Below are 14917 nucleotides of genomic sequence, written 5' to 3' on the forward strand. Positions count from 1 at the left end.
CTTGGTCTGTCTCATTGGAAAATATACATGTGGAGGCATGAGCCTGAAACCGCCATATTTGGCCTGGGGTAGGGAGGCAGGTCCAGGCCTGTGCTAAGTCTCCCCAAACTTCGGCCTGTTCCCAAGCCGGCTACTCAGCCATGCAAGGTGGTCCAAATTCGGTCAGAGGAAGCGACCGGTACACTGTAGGCCGAGGCCTACTTCCCAGCCAGACACCCAAAGGCCTCCCAAGGCCTACCCCTGTCCCTTGGGACTCCCCAGGCCTCAGCCAGCTCCCAAACCAGCCAGTCAGCCATGCAAGCGAGCCTAAAGCCAGTCAGCAGAAGCAACTGGCAGTGGGGGCAGTTACGGGCTGCCGAGGCCTACTTCCCAGCCAGCCAGCCAGGGACTCCACAAACAGCCTCCTTATAAAACAGAGGCCCCCACAGCCTGCTAAGAAGTTCTACTTGCAGAACAGCATGAGGTTGCCTTAAGGTAGGCGGCCTCTGTAAAAAACCTCAACCTCCTATCAGTTTTGGCAGAGGAGCCCTGCGGATGCAAACGGATAATTTGGATGCCGCTGGGCCCTCGAAGCTAAATGGGGAGCAGGCCGAATCCTGCAAATCCCTTGAAGGGCTGACTGGGAAGTAGGCCTCGGCCTAGAGCGTGGAATGGCCTCCACCATGTGCCAGCGCCTTCAGCTGACCCAGCTTCAGGATCTCTTGCATGGCTAAGAGGCCAACTTGAGATCGGGCTGAGGCCTGCAGGGCCTGGCGGGATGGGTGGGGGGCAATGCGGCCTCCTGCCTAAGGGCAAACAATGGCAGGATCAGAATTTTGAAACCGTCGCCTCAAATTTTAGAGTTTGTTATTAACATCTTAAAAGGTTCTATTAATACTTTTAACCCAGCAGTCTGGGCTTCTTCTCTATCTATAGGAAAGCATGTGGTTGCTCGCACATCAAAACAAATGATCTTGACCATGCTCGTTTATGGTAAAGGTAAAGGTTCCCTTCGCACATATGTACTAGTCGTTCCTGACTCTAGGGGGCGGTGCTCATCTCCGTTTCAAAGCCGAAGAGCCAGCACTGTCCGAAGACGTCTCCGGGGTCATGTGGCCGGCATGACTAAACGCCAAAGGCGCATGGAACGCTATTACCTTCCCACCAAAGGTGGTCCCTATTTTTCTACTTGCATTTTTTACATGCTTTCGAACTGCTAGGTTGGCAGAAGCTGGGAGAAGTAACGGGAGCTCACTCCGTTACGTGGCACTAGGGATTCGAACCGCTGAACTGCCAACCTTTTGATTGACAAGCTCAGTGTTTTGGCCACTGAGCCACCCTGTCCCTTAAGGTTGATTAGCCAAGGTCATTTGTTTTGTTATGCGAGCAACATTCTGAAAGTTCAATACACTTGCAACTTTCAAGAAAGATACTAGCCTAGCAGGGAAAAAGTAATGTAACCAGAGGTGGGTTTCAGCAGGTTCTGACCAGTTCTGGAGAACCGATAGTGGAAATTTTGAGTAGCTTGGAGAACCGGTAGTAAAAATTCTGACTGGGCTCGCTCCCATCTATTCTCTGCCTCCCAAGTCCCAGCTGATCAGGAGGAAATGGGGATTTTGCAGTAACCTTCCCCTGGATTGGGGATGGAATGGAGATCCTTCCCCTGCCACGCCCACCAAGCCATGCCACGCCCAAGCCACACCCACAGAACCGGTAGTAAAAATTTTTGAAACCCACCACTGAATGTAACCCATAAATTTTGTCATTGGTGACATGCTATCTAGAATCAATGTTTTCTACTGTTCAATTGTTACGTGCAATCAATGTATGTTATGGTTTGTTCATTTATTTATTGATGTATCACAGATTATATATTATTTGTTTCTGTACCCTGTAAAAAGACTTAAACCCTTTTTGCTTTGCCTGTTTTACCTGGTGATTCGTATTTTCAGGAGGCAAAGAAGCTCCTTTGCAAACATAATGGTGTCTTCTCTCGCAAATTCAGACACTAAATATTCAGCCCCTTTGGAGTGCCTCAGTTTTGAGGCAACAAAACCAAGTCATAAGTACCTTTTTTTTGGGAGGGGAGGGGGGTGTCAGTCATAACTTCAAATGATTGTTAAGTGACTGGTTTTAAGTTGAAGACTATCTATATTCACCATCAAGTCTTATTAAAATGGCAGGATGAAAATAAAGTTTTGTGACTATGCCTCTATCTCAGAAATTCCCTCTCTTTATCTCTCTCTGCATGTGTATGTTATGTGTAAATAAATATAAATAAAAAAGTGATACTCATTTTAATTCAATTTGGAAATTATTTATGGATTGTAATTTTTGTGCACAGCCTCCTGCCACACGGGAAGTTTGAATTTCTTCCAACCGAAGGCTTTAAAACACCAGAGTTTGTCTGACTGGCCCTAAAATTGAGAATGGGCTGATTCACGGTAGTTAGAAATAGTATTATGTTGCAGCTTTTGTCCGCCTCTGATTCAATTGTAATAGTCATTTTTAATGTGCTTCAACTGTTGCACGATTATCTTTGCTCTACTACGATTTGTAAGAATATTTGCGTGCTTTTCCTTTATTCATTATATATCCTGTAGATTTTTAACGTCATTTTTTTAATACTTGGTAAACCCGTATTGCATGTTCCCTTATTCTCTTTCTTTTCTTACTCTAAGTATCTTGAGAAATGCCGTCCTAAAATTTATTCACTTAATCCAAACAAACAAATGAATTGTATATGCTCAAAATTGGAAAAATGGAAATATACCCTCTGAGGAAATGGTAATAAAGAAAATATTAGAATGCGCTGAGATGGATAGGTTGACAATGGCAATCAAAAACAAAGAAACAGAATATTATTTAACTTGGGATATATGGTATAATTGGCTTGAGAGTAGGTGCAAAGATTAGAAAATTAACAATGAAGGACGATTAATGAAATATAAATTAGAATTAAGTATAAATACAAAGAAAGATGAAGAATACTTATTGTATATAATATTAGATCACAGTAATATGTTACAAAAAATGTAAAAAATATTTAGAATGATAAATATATAATGTAAATACAATATAAATGTAAAAAAAAACAACTGTGGATACAAGCCGATATAGAGACATTGCAAAGTGGAAAGTGTACTGTAAAACGAAGAAAACTGTATAATAAAAACATTTTAAAAAATAAAAAATAAAATTTATTCATTTAATACAAACAAACAAATAACCAAACAAAGACCCCCACCCCTCCCATGGCCACAACTCCCTTTTGTCCGCTACCTGTCAGGTCCTCCTGGGTGGCTTCATTGCCTTCTGGATTCTCAGGATTTTCTTGCTCCTCTCCACCATCGCCTCCGTTGGCTCCGATCCTGTGAGGGCCGGCCTGATCCTGGCTCTCCGACACGGCTCCATCTAGGCTCACCCAAAGACAAGAAGAAAAGCAGGGCCTTCAGTCAAGAACATTTTTCAGCTTCAACTTACAACCGCCATGACTTAGAAAAGAAACTGCGCTCCGTTATACAGTTGTTAAGTCGGGGACTACCACCTGTGCCAAAATGGAGGCATACGACATTCTCACCCTGCATGATTCCATCCTCCTCCTTGGCGATCTTCCTGCACCCCAATCTACGTTTTGCCTGTGAAGGGGTCCTCTTTGTTTTGGAGACATCGGCTGCCCTCTTCTGAAACACAAAAGGGAGCAGGGAAAAACCTGTTAGCAGGATTAACCGCACTGTTCTGACCTAGGCTGATCCCGACAAAACCCCTTGTATTAAACAAACAATGAATTCCTCTCGTTCACCTTCAGCAAAATCTTTCAAGGGAGAATTTACAATCACAGACCTTATCTGGCTTGGAGAGCTGCCAGGCCGATATCTTCAAAACTTGGCAAGGAGCCTCGGAGAGTCACAAACCAATTAGGCGAACTAATTGTCTCCTGCAAACTCCACTCCCCTTTCGCTCCTCTTTTATTCCCTCTGGGAAGGGCCATTCATCATCCACCTGTGGCTTTGCTCCCAAGTCTACCCTTATTCTTTAGCTGTTCCCTTCATCTGGCAACTCTATGCATGCACACACTGGGAACAGGCTCCAGCTGTTCATCTGCCTCACTGATGTTTGACTCTGAAGGTAGCTGATAACTGGCATTTGGCCCTGGCCCCCTCTCTGCCTCCGATGCAGAGCCCTCATCAGAGCCTTCCCCAGACTCCAGGACTGGCCCATGTTTCTCCCCAACCTCCTCACTGTCCGAATCTGCTGCCAGCTCTGCTGGGAGGCCACAACAAGCACTCAAATAGTTAACAAATGTGGCAAGAAAGGTCATACAACGGGGCAAAATGCACTTAACCGCTGTCTTGCTTAGCAACAGAAATGTTGGGCTCAATTGTGGTCGTAAGTCAAGGACTACCTGTATATAGAACAGTTGCCATATTTGCATGCCTTTTCATGAGGCACCACAGCAAGGATGTTACGGGGCCCATTTAATGTGCGTCTGCTTTGTGAAGACGGGCCTGGTGGCTCAGCAGACTGATAGCATTGTGATTAACACCAGCTGTCTGCAATTACTGTAAGTTCGAATCTCACCAGGCTCAAAGTTGACTCAGCCTTTCATCCTTTCTAAGGTAGGTAAATTGAGGACCCAGTTTGTGGGGGCAATAAGCTGACTTTGTATAAATATACAAAAGTATGAAGGCTATTGCTTAACGCATTGTAAGACGCCCTGAGTCTCCGGAGAAGGGCGGCATATAAATCAAATAAAAAAAAAAAAAAGTTGTGAGTTGGTGCCTCGGTTTTCATTATTTTAATTATTTGGCTATGGGCTCCTAACTATGTTAGTCATGTTGTTTTTCCTATAAACTGGTTATGAGTTACCCAGAGTTGTGCCTTTAATATTGGCAGCCATATACAGTTCAGTGGTGGGTTCCTCCCAGTTCGCTCCGGTTCGGCCGAGCCGGTAGCGGTGACGATATGACGTCACCGAACCGGTTCTCCCCCCTGCCCTCCCACCCCCCCCACGTTATTCTTACCTTTTATTTGGTCCCACCCCCAATCTATTGCTGCCTCCTGAGTCCCAGCTGATGACTAGAGAGAAAAAAACTGTTTAAACTCTTGCCGCGGGGCTTCAAAGGGCCGTCCTACAGCTGATCAGTGTTAAAAGCTAACAAATGAGTCGGGTCGTAAGGACTGGTCGTAAGTGCGAGGACCTTCCAGAAATGACTCTGACCAGCTAGCCACGCCCACCTAGTCACATGACCTCCAAGCCACACCCACAAAATAAGCCACGCCCACAGAACCGGTAGTAAAAATATTTAGAACCCACCCCTGATACAGTTTCTAGAGAATAAAATACACCTTGGCCTGATGGATCAATCAGAAAATGCATCTCCCCAAATTATAAATTCACCCTCTAAGTTCAGAAAGCTGGAATCCGAAAACGAATGACAGTTTTATGGCTTTATCATCTGTATCTGCCAAATATTTCCAGAATGAAAGTTAGGCTATCTCCTATATCCAGCGTGCCCACCTCTTCCTTTTGCTGGCTCTTTATGAACTCCTCAGCCAGGCTTACGGCCTGGTCGCAATTGGAAGGCTCCCGTTCCTTGACATACTCCTGCACCTTCTGGGGCAGGATGGCTTGGAACTGCTCCAGGATCACCAATTCCAGCATCTGCAACTTGGTATGTTTTCCAGGCTTCAGCCACTGATGGCAGAGATCCCACAGCCGGCAGCAAGCATGGCGGGGCCCTTCCATCTCTTGGTAGCAGAAGTCTCGGAAATGCTGGCGATGGACCTCGGAGTCGACCAGTGGCTCCTCGGAAGCGTTTTGTCTCGTCTCATCCATGAGCTCCCTTCTGTTCCGAGCCTGGCGGAGGCGAAGGCTCTTCCTTCCTTGGGGTTCTGCGGGGGCTTGGTCTCCTGGCGAAGCCACCCGGATCTCCAGGGCAGAAGCAACTGAAGTGGACAAATGATATTGAAGTCTTTTAGTTCGACCGACCTCTGCTCCGTTTCTCTTCCAGGCTAACAGCAACCAGTTTGCACAGGTCCCTTGCATATGTGAGTTGTGCCCTTTCCTTGACGGGGAGGCCCTTCTGAAAGTAATTCATACCCTAGTTGCCTCATGATGGGACTACTGCAATGCACTCTACATGGGGCTGTCCTTGAAGACTATCTAGAACAGGGGTCTGCAACCTTAAACACTCAAAGAGCCATTTGGACCAGTTTCCCACAGAAAAGAAAACACCGGGAGCCACAAAACCCTTCCCCGGGCCTGACTATTTCTTGAGCGGCCACAAAACTATATGTAGTTGAATTAAACGTTGTTTTCTTCTGAAACTTTTCTTTTCTTGGATTTATCTATCAGAGGTTGAAAAGCTCAATAAACCATGTGCCAGTGAGTGTCGCACATTGGCGGTTGTGACACATATTTTGAGTGACAGGGAGCCACAGCAGATGGGTGAAAGAGCCACATGCGGCTCCAGAGCCGCAGGTTGCTGACTCCTGATCTAGAAGCTACAGCGGGTTCAAACTGCTGCGACGTAGGAAGTAATTGGTGCTTCTCATTATGCCCGTGCATCATTACTGCTACCTCAGCTGCGCCACTTACTGAACAGGCTCTGGGTGCAATTCAAAGTGCAGTGATCACCTATAAAGCACACCATGTCAGAGCAGCGGGGTTGGACTAGAAGACCTCTAAGGTCCCTTCCAATTCTGTCATTGTATTCTATTTTCTATTTTCTTCTATTCTCTTCTACTTTACTTAAGGGACTGCTTGTCTCTGATGATTTCTGCTTGTCCAGGATGTTTGGAAAGAGCGGGTTTACTACAGCTGCATCAACTCAGAAGACGAGGTGAGTTTTAGTACTTTGGGGGAGATTAGGGTTAGGATCCTAGAAATCTGCTTAAGCAGGCTGTACTGCACCTCAATATTGCTAAATCTGTGAAATAGTTTACCAAAACAAATGGCTATCTCATATGAGCTGAGGCACGTCAAAAGAGTTGGAATGCTTCTCTGCACTAAAATGTAAAATAATTCTTTTCTCTGAATGAAGAAAAGTAGCATGTCAGAACGTCTATGGAGATTCTCAGTCATCCAGGTCACGGTTGTCCCAAAGGCAGGGGTGAAATGCTCCCGATTCGGACCGGATCGCCTGATCCGGTAGCGATGGAGGCGGGTGGTTCGGAGAACCAGTAGCAAAAATCCCTGCCCCCCCCCCATGCCCAGCTGAGCCGCACAATCATCAGAGGCTTTTTTTTTTACTTTTAAAAGCATTTTTTCTACAACCTCTTTGGCTGAAAAAATGCTTTTAAAAGTAAAAAAAAAAAGCCTCCGATGATCGCGCGGCTCAGCTTGGATCGTCAGAGGCTTTTAAAAGAAAAAAACCCTTTTTTTCTTTTAAATGCCTCTGACGATCCAAGCTGAGTTGCTTGATCAGCAGAGGCATTTAAAAGAAAAAAAGTCTCTGCTGATCAGGCAACTCAGCTGGGATCGTCAGAGCCTTTTGAAAGCATTTTTTTACAACCTCTTCGCTGAAGAGGTTGTACAAAAAATGGTTTTAAAAGTTTTTTTAAAAAAAATTGGCCAATCACATTACCCCCACCCCCACCAAGCCACGCCACGGTAGTAACAAATTTTAGATTTCACCACTGCCCAAAGGTGCTTTTTCAAGAGGCAACTAGACTTTCTGGGTTTTTTTTCTTTTTCTTTTGAAGACATTTCGCTTCTCATCCAAGAAGTTTCTTCAGCTCTGACTGGATGGTGGGGAAAGGAAGGATTTACATTCCTTGCAGACAACTCGTCATAAATCCTTCCCTTCCCCACCATCCAGTCAGAGCTGAAGAAGCTTCTTGATATGAGAAGCGAAACGCCTTCAAAAGAAAAACCAGAAAGTCCAGTTGCCTCTTGAAAAAAAAAAAGCACCTTTGGGACTAACATGTCAGAATTCAGAGGGAAGTTCTATCCAAAATGGTGTGCCATTTATGTTTTCCATAATAACCAACTGTATGTTGATGGCTCCTGAGCAGGATATTTATTTAATTCAATCTGAATTTAATTCAATTCAGTTTGCCTGCAAACTGACTCTTTCCTTACACAGTCAGAACAAGTTATGACTTCCATGGTTTACCTCAGAAGTCCCCTACCCCCATTCTGTGGGCCAGCATCGGGCTGCCGCATGCCAGTAACTGGGCCGCACAAAGAAGCGAAGCCCCATCCACAGTATGCAGGAGGCACCAAAACTACACCTCCCTCCGGTCCACGGAAAATCCTTTCTCCAGAGAACCGGTTCCTGGTGCCCAAAAGGTTGGCGGCCACTGGTTTAGAACATGCTGACTGGGGAATTTTGGGAGTTGAAGTCCACATATATTAACGGTGGCCGAGGTTGAGAAATATTGCCCATCACTGTCTGGGCCGCCATATTATACACCAGTTGCAGCCTTTGGGTGGGGCTCTGAGGACTGCCTTGCGTAGAATGCATTGCAAAGGATGCTATTTTAGTCATACGTGTAATAATGTCATTACAGACAAGACATCATTTGCACATCCCAGTGGCACCCTCTCTGAATTACCAAACTCTGAGGAGCTCCAAATTAATTAAAATAGTCCATTTAATTTGTAAATTAGTAATTTAGTGAATTAATTCAACAAGATTTTGCTGTGTAATAAACTGGCCAATTCCCCATCCCATTCTCTCCACACCCTTCTGCTCATCACCTTTATTTATTTATTTATTTATTTATTTATTTATTTATTTATTTATTTATTTATTTATTTATTTATTTATTTATTTATTTATTTATTTATTTATTTATTTATTTATTTATTTATTTATTTATTATATTTCTATACCGCCTTTCTCCCGTAGGACTCAAGGCGGTGTACAGTCAAGAAAAACATAGACACACAAACACCACAAAATTGCTAATTAAAATTGCCACTTAGTTTGGTCAATTAAATAAAACCCAGAATTAGATAACATCTAAAAAATCATTCGCATGTTTGTATGTTTAGCCCTGCCTGTTGGAACATCAGGGTCTTGAGGGCACGGCGGAAAGCACGGAGATCAGGGATATTCCGTATCTCCGGGGGCAGTTCATTCCAAAGGGTTGGAGCCCCCACAGAGAAGGCCCTCCCCCTGGGAGTCGCCAGTCGACATAATTTGGCTGACGGTACCCTGAGTAGTCCCTCCCTGTGAGAACGAACTGGTCGGTGGGAGGCTATTGGTGGCAAAAGACGGTCTCGTAGGTACCCAGGTCCTAAGCCATGGAGCGCTTTAAAGGTGATAACTAACACCTTTATCATGTCCCATGCCCCCCGTTCATGTCCCAAAGGTGCTTTTTCAAAAGGCAACTGGACTTTGCTTTTCCTTGAAGACGTTTCGCTTCTCATCCAGGAAGTTCTTCAGTTCTGACCGAATAGTGTAGGATGGAATGATTTCTATTCCATGCAGTCATCTGGTCATTAGCGCTCTTTCTGAGAATTGCTGAGGTCACTCGGAGGTTTATCTGTGCCCTCAGGGGTCCCCTGAATAGTGCAACAAATCGATGTGGAAGCGAAAGGTCTTCAAAGCAAAACCAGAAAGTCCGCTTGCCTTTTGAAAAAGCACCTTTGGGACACCCGTAACCTGGATAACTGAGAATCTCCATAGACACTCTGTTCATGCTCAGGATCTTTTAAGCGGTTTCGTCCATTTAATAACAAATGTCATGAAATTCACTTGCTTGCTTTACTTGGACTTGCCGGAGTAGAGTAAGAATGTTCTAGGATGACAATATCATTCTTGGAGGACAAGACGTCAGCATCGCCCTCACCGACCTCCGGACAAGTGCTTGGCTCAGGATCGGGGGGATTCCGTCGGACGAGGGGCTGCCCCTTTTCTGAGCTTTCTTTTTGAGCCCTCTGCAAAGGACGGCAGGGGGAAAAGGCATTTTGTTAGGCAAAGAAGAGAAATGCAGCTAGTCCTCGGTTTATGACTTCCTTAATGCTGTTAGTCCTCAACGTATGACCTGCTAAATGCTTCTAGTCCTCGATAAATGACCTGCTTAATAAGCAGAATGACCCCCAGTGGTGAAATTCAAATTTTTTTACTACCGGTTCTGTGGGCGTGGCTTGGTGGGCTTGGCAGGGGAAGGATACTGCAAAATCTCCATTCCCACCCCACTCCAGGAGGAAGGATACTGCAAAATCTCCATTCCCACCCCCTCTCTGGGGACAGCCAGAGGTGGTATTTGCCGGTTCTCCGAACTACTCAAAATTTCCACTACCGGTTCTCCAGAATCTGTCAGAACCTGCTGGATTTCACCCCTGAATAATCCTATTTCCAACTTCAATTACAGTTATAATTGAACCCGGAATTAAGATTATGCTGGTTCTTAAGCAAGTCGTTGTGTGACCAACCTGATTTTATGCCTTTTTTTGCAGTGGTCATTAACTGAAGAGTATGGTCATTAAGCAAACCCATTGCCCGAGGATTACTTGTACAGATTGATTTACTGTCTGAAGTTACAACAGCACTGAAAAAAGTGATCTATGACCATTTTTCACACTTATGACCATCGCAGCATCCCTACAGTCACGTGGTCAAAATTAGGACAGCTTGACAACTGACTCATCTTTATGACGGTTGCAGTGTCCCGCAGTCATATGATCATTTTTTGCGACTTTCTGACAAGCAAAGTCAGTGGGGAAGCCAGATTCACTTAACAACCGGGTTACTAACTTAACAGGTCATAAAATGGGGGAGGGGGAGAAAAATCACTTGACAACTGTCTTGCTTAGCAATGGAAATTTGGGGCTCAATTATGGTCGTAAGTCGAGAACTACCTGTATTAACTTCCAGGGTTTGAAGTTATTTTACAATGTTCAACTGGTGTCTTTTCTTACAAAATTCTTACTTTCACAAGACTTGAGGGTGACATCTCTATCGTCTCTCAACATAACAAAATTCCAATAGACTTTAGTTATTCTGATTTTTCTAAATAATTATACATTTGATTCCAATTAAGTATCAGGACCAGAAATGAAGATGGTTAAATGTCAAAAGAAGTAACTGACCAGGCCCTGATTTTTCTATCTGAGATGGTTAAAAAAGAGCAAAATAAACTTCAGCAGAGGGGAGGAAAAGCAAAATAAAGCAAAATACCTTGGCAGTGTTTAATTTTTTTGAATTGACAGAGGTATTAAAGATAGTTGGGACGGCACCCGGCTTTAAATTCCTTCTCCCGGAAGCTATCCTTCCCCAAAAATCCGTCTTTCTGAAATGTTCCGAACACACGACATCGTCGTAAGAGGGAGCGAAATTCGGACGGCCAATGCTTTTGATCCACTTTTTTAACTGCCTCTCCTTCGTAAAAGGAAACCTGCAAGAACAATAGAAAAACTGTGTTTAAAAAAAATAAAACAAAAGTGAAACTCAGCACAGGGATGTTCACACGATTATTTACGAAAGGATTTAATTCTCTGGTTGAGTGAGGGGCTGGATCAAAATAAAACAGAAGAGGCCAAGGATAAATCTGGCTTTGTAATTTCTTTCCTGGAGGGATAAAATGGCAGCTTCCAGACAACCTCACAGGACCAACCATCTCTTAATCACTTTTCACTCTTCTGTGCAAAAATGGTAGTGAAGCCGAGCCAAACAATTTAGAGGGCTTCATTAACATTGAAAGAGAAGAAGGGAAATTTTCATGGTAGGACATGTAGAAAGGAACAATGAAATTAACAATGAAATTAATGCTGCTTGTTGAAATGGGTGGCTATAGAAATAAAATAAAATCAGTCAATCAACCAATCACCTCCCCATTACAGGTAGCCCTCGGCTTACAACAGTTCGTTTAGTGACCGTTCGAATTTACAACGGCACCGAAAAAAGTGACTTATGACCATTTTTCACACTTAGGACGACTGCCCCATCCCCATGTGATTTACATTCGGATGCTTGACAGCTGACTCACATTTATGACGGTTGCAGTGTCCTGGAGTCACGCGATCCCCTTTTTGAGATCTTCCGACAAGCAAAGTCAAAGGGGAAGCCGGATTCACTTAACAACCCATGTTGCAAATTTAACAACGGCAGTGATTCGTTTAACAAATTTGGCAAGAGGAATCGTAAAACGGGGCAAAACTCAACTTTACAAATTTCTCCCTTAGCAACATAAATTTTGGGCTCTATTGTGGTCGTAAGTCGAGGACTACCTCTATCCAGTTCAAAACACAGCCTTCTCTATTCTCACTACCAATTCGAAGCCACGGGTTATCCTTGCTTCGCTTACCAAAATCACAATGGTATATTTAATCTAAATCCAGACTATGCTGGCCTCCAGACACAGAGACAGGAGGCTGGAGTGGCCACAAACGGGGCCCGCTCCTGCTGCATCTTTACTGCTCCCCATTTACATCAATTCCCCTCCCGCTGCCAGCATATGCAGATGTGGAATAAAATGGTGACACTAATGGGGTGAAGGGAGATTCAAGCTCTCTCACTTACCTGTGAAAGGTGACACGGGATCCATGCCACCGGCGGTTTTTGCAGTTGGCCACCGAGCAGGAACTTGCCATGCTCGTCTTGAAATCCCTTGTGGGATTGAGCCAAATCTCTCGACTTTCTGTTGCTATCCTGTGTTAAATCCAGCAGCTGGATGCTTTGAAATTACAAATGAAAAAGCTGAAAATCTCCCCAAAAGACAGCTCTTCCTGGTAGCATGTTAGTTTCTCAATAGAGCTCACCCACATCAAACTTGAGGATCAGCCCAGCACAAAAGTGTATTTAAGGCTGCCTCTCTAGGACTTTGAGAGTTCATCGCTTTGTGTCTTAAACGTCTCCAATTGAACCAACAAGAGGAAGAAGAAATATTTCCTCGCAATACCTAGAAGAGATAAACAATAACGGTTAACAAATTTAACTAAGCTTCCCACTCACTCTCATTTTCATCCCTGATGGATAATTGCAGGTAAAGGATTTCTGATTTCTATTCTGCTTATTTCCAGGCAGGCTAAGGATTACAGAATTATAGAATTAGAAGAGATCTCAGAGTTCATTTATTGCAATCCCTTGCTCAGTCCAACATTGGAAGTTGAAGAAATGTAAGATTATCTAGAGCAGAAGTCTTCAAACTTGGCAGCTTTAAGACTTGTGAATTTAAATCATGATTTAAATTGTGATTTAAATCAACTCGATTTAAATCAAATCCACCCTGCAGTGCAAAGAAAATATAATTTTACTCTGGAGAAATCTGAATTTTAATTTAGCCGAGCAATCTTTGCCCAACAAGTCGGAATTTATCAACTTCACAAGCGAAAATACACACTATAAAGGAGTCCCCCTGAGAAATAAAAATCATGCAATGCAGCCATAGATGTAAAAATTCTAGAAGGATACCTAATCGCTCACGTTTCAAATTAGACTTGGAAGTGGCTGTATCACACACGCACTAAACACCTCTTGTGTAACCATGTCAAAGATGTGCGTCATATTAAACCTTCCCCTGCTCCCGATGGGGAACTGAAGAGTCAGGATGGGCAAACTATTGCAAAATCATCAGGTTTTTTTTCCTTCTTCAATAGAGGGCTTTCCCCCCCCCCATTGTTCACTTAATAGGAATCCACAATCATCTTATCTGTGAAAGGGACGCTAACATTTTTCTGTAGTATTGAAAGGTGTCAGCGAACCATCACTGGAAAAAGGGACAAGAAAACTTTGCCTAATAGTTGCAATTAATTTTCCTCTCTGCTCCCAATTCTCTCTCTTTCTTTCTCTCCCTCCACACAAACACACAATCTGGGGTTCCTTTTCCAAGCATCACAATTGTCGACACAGACGGCAGCTTGAGTTTCCAAGCAATAAACAACAAAACCCATCCACCAACAGGCAAAGCTCAAAGAACTGGGAAAAACAAAGAGGTCGCTGCACAGAACTACTCCTGGCACCCATGTGAAACCCGGTTTCAGGAAGCCACGGCTAGATTCCCGGGCCCCGACAAGCAAGCCACATTCCGGCGTTTGCACGTGATCTTTTTCCACAATCAACTTTCCTAACAATCTTTCTCCTTCGTGTTACGCAAACAGGCAGGCGAAACTCCCTCATATTTTCTTGGCCTCCTCTCTGTATGGGCCAAAGCACAGGGTTGTTGTAGAAAATACTCCAGTCCTTTTTGCTCATCCTGGGCAGTTTGCATTAAGACTTGCCAAACGTGTGCAGATCACCCAGCCAAACAAATCCAGTAAAATAACCCTTAGACTAACTTCATTGTCAGTTTGAATGTACACTAATCAACATACATTAAAATGAAATTTGTTGCATGCAGCTCTCAAAGGGTCCCCATCTCCAATATACACTACATAAACATGACAAAATAAATGCATACATACAAAATTATGCATATACCCACATATATATGATACGAAACAGAGAAACAACAGTCTAGTTCAGATGCATACATGTACATGAGTCTTCGGAGAGGGGCGGCATATAAATTGAATTAATTAAATTAAATTAAATTAAAAAAAACTCATTTAAAATGGGTTGAAATGTTGGGCAATCTTGTGTCTTTCTAAGTTTCCAGCTAGCTGGAACAACAACAAAAAGCCCAAGATGGACTAATTTAGCCAATGAGGGGGTCCTCTGAGCTTTTTTTTAATAGACGTTTCATGATCCTCACTAAGTAACGATATCAGTGCTATCCCAAAGGTGCTTTTTTTCCAAGAGGCAGCTGGTCTTTCTGGTTTTTCTCTGAAGACGTTTCGCTTCTCATCCAAGAAACTTCTTCAGCTACTTTCCTCAGAGCTGAACAAGCGTCTTGCATGAGAAGTGAAACGTCTCCAAAGAAAAACCAGAAAATCCAGTTGCCTCTTGAAAAAGGAAAAAAGAAAAAAGCAACTATGACCTGAGATGACTGAGAATCTCCATAGACAACATCAGTACTGGTAAGTAACTGTCAGTTTATATTCTGG

General features: G+C 43.6%; 1 protein-coding gene across 5 annotated transcripts in view; it reads right to left on the reverse strand.

Annotated features, from left to right (window-relative positions):
• The window catches only part of LOC117662564 (uncharacterized), a 36363-nt gene that overhangs the window by 15748 nt on the left and 5698 nt on the right, over positions 1 to 14917 (reverse strand). For 2 of the 5 annotated variants that reach the window (XM_034412006.3, XM_034412007.3), the window contains exons 2-7: positions 12456 to 12834; positions 11115 to 11331; positions 9694 to 9871; positions 5501 to 5928; positions 3560 to 3662; positions 3262 to 3393 (exon numbers count right to left, since the gene is read on the reverse strand). In XM_034412006.3, coding sequence (XP_034267897.2) covers positions 3262 to 3393; positions 3560 to 3662; positions 5501 to 5928; positions 9694 to 9871; positions 11115 to 11331; positions 12456 to 12526 — 1129 coding nt within the window. In that variant the 5' untranslated portion in view covers positions 12527 to 12834. Of the gene's footprint in view, positions 1 to 3261; positions 3394 to 3559; positions 3663 to 5500; positions 5929 to 9693; positions 9872 to 11114; positions 11332 to 12455; positions 12835 to 13346; positions 13372 to 14917 lie in introns of those variants that run through there. The other 3 variants (XM_060691214.2, XM_034412008.3, XM_034412009.3) reach the window with 3 other exon arrangements.

Source organism: Pantherophis guttatus, chromosome 2 (genome assembly GCF_059756535.1).
Source record: "Pantherophis guttatus breed Tessera chromosome 2, ASM5975653v1, whole genome shotgun sequence".
Classification (NCBI taxonomy): Eukaryota; Metazoa; Chordata; class Lepidosauria; order Squamata; family Colubridae; genus Pantherophis; species Pantherophis guttatus.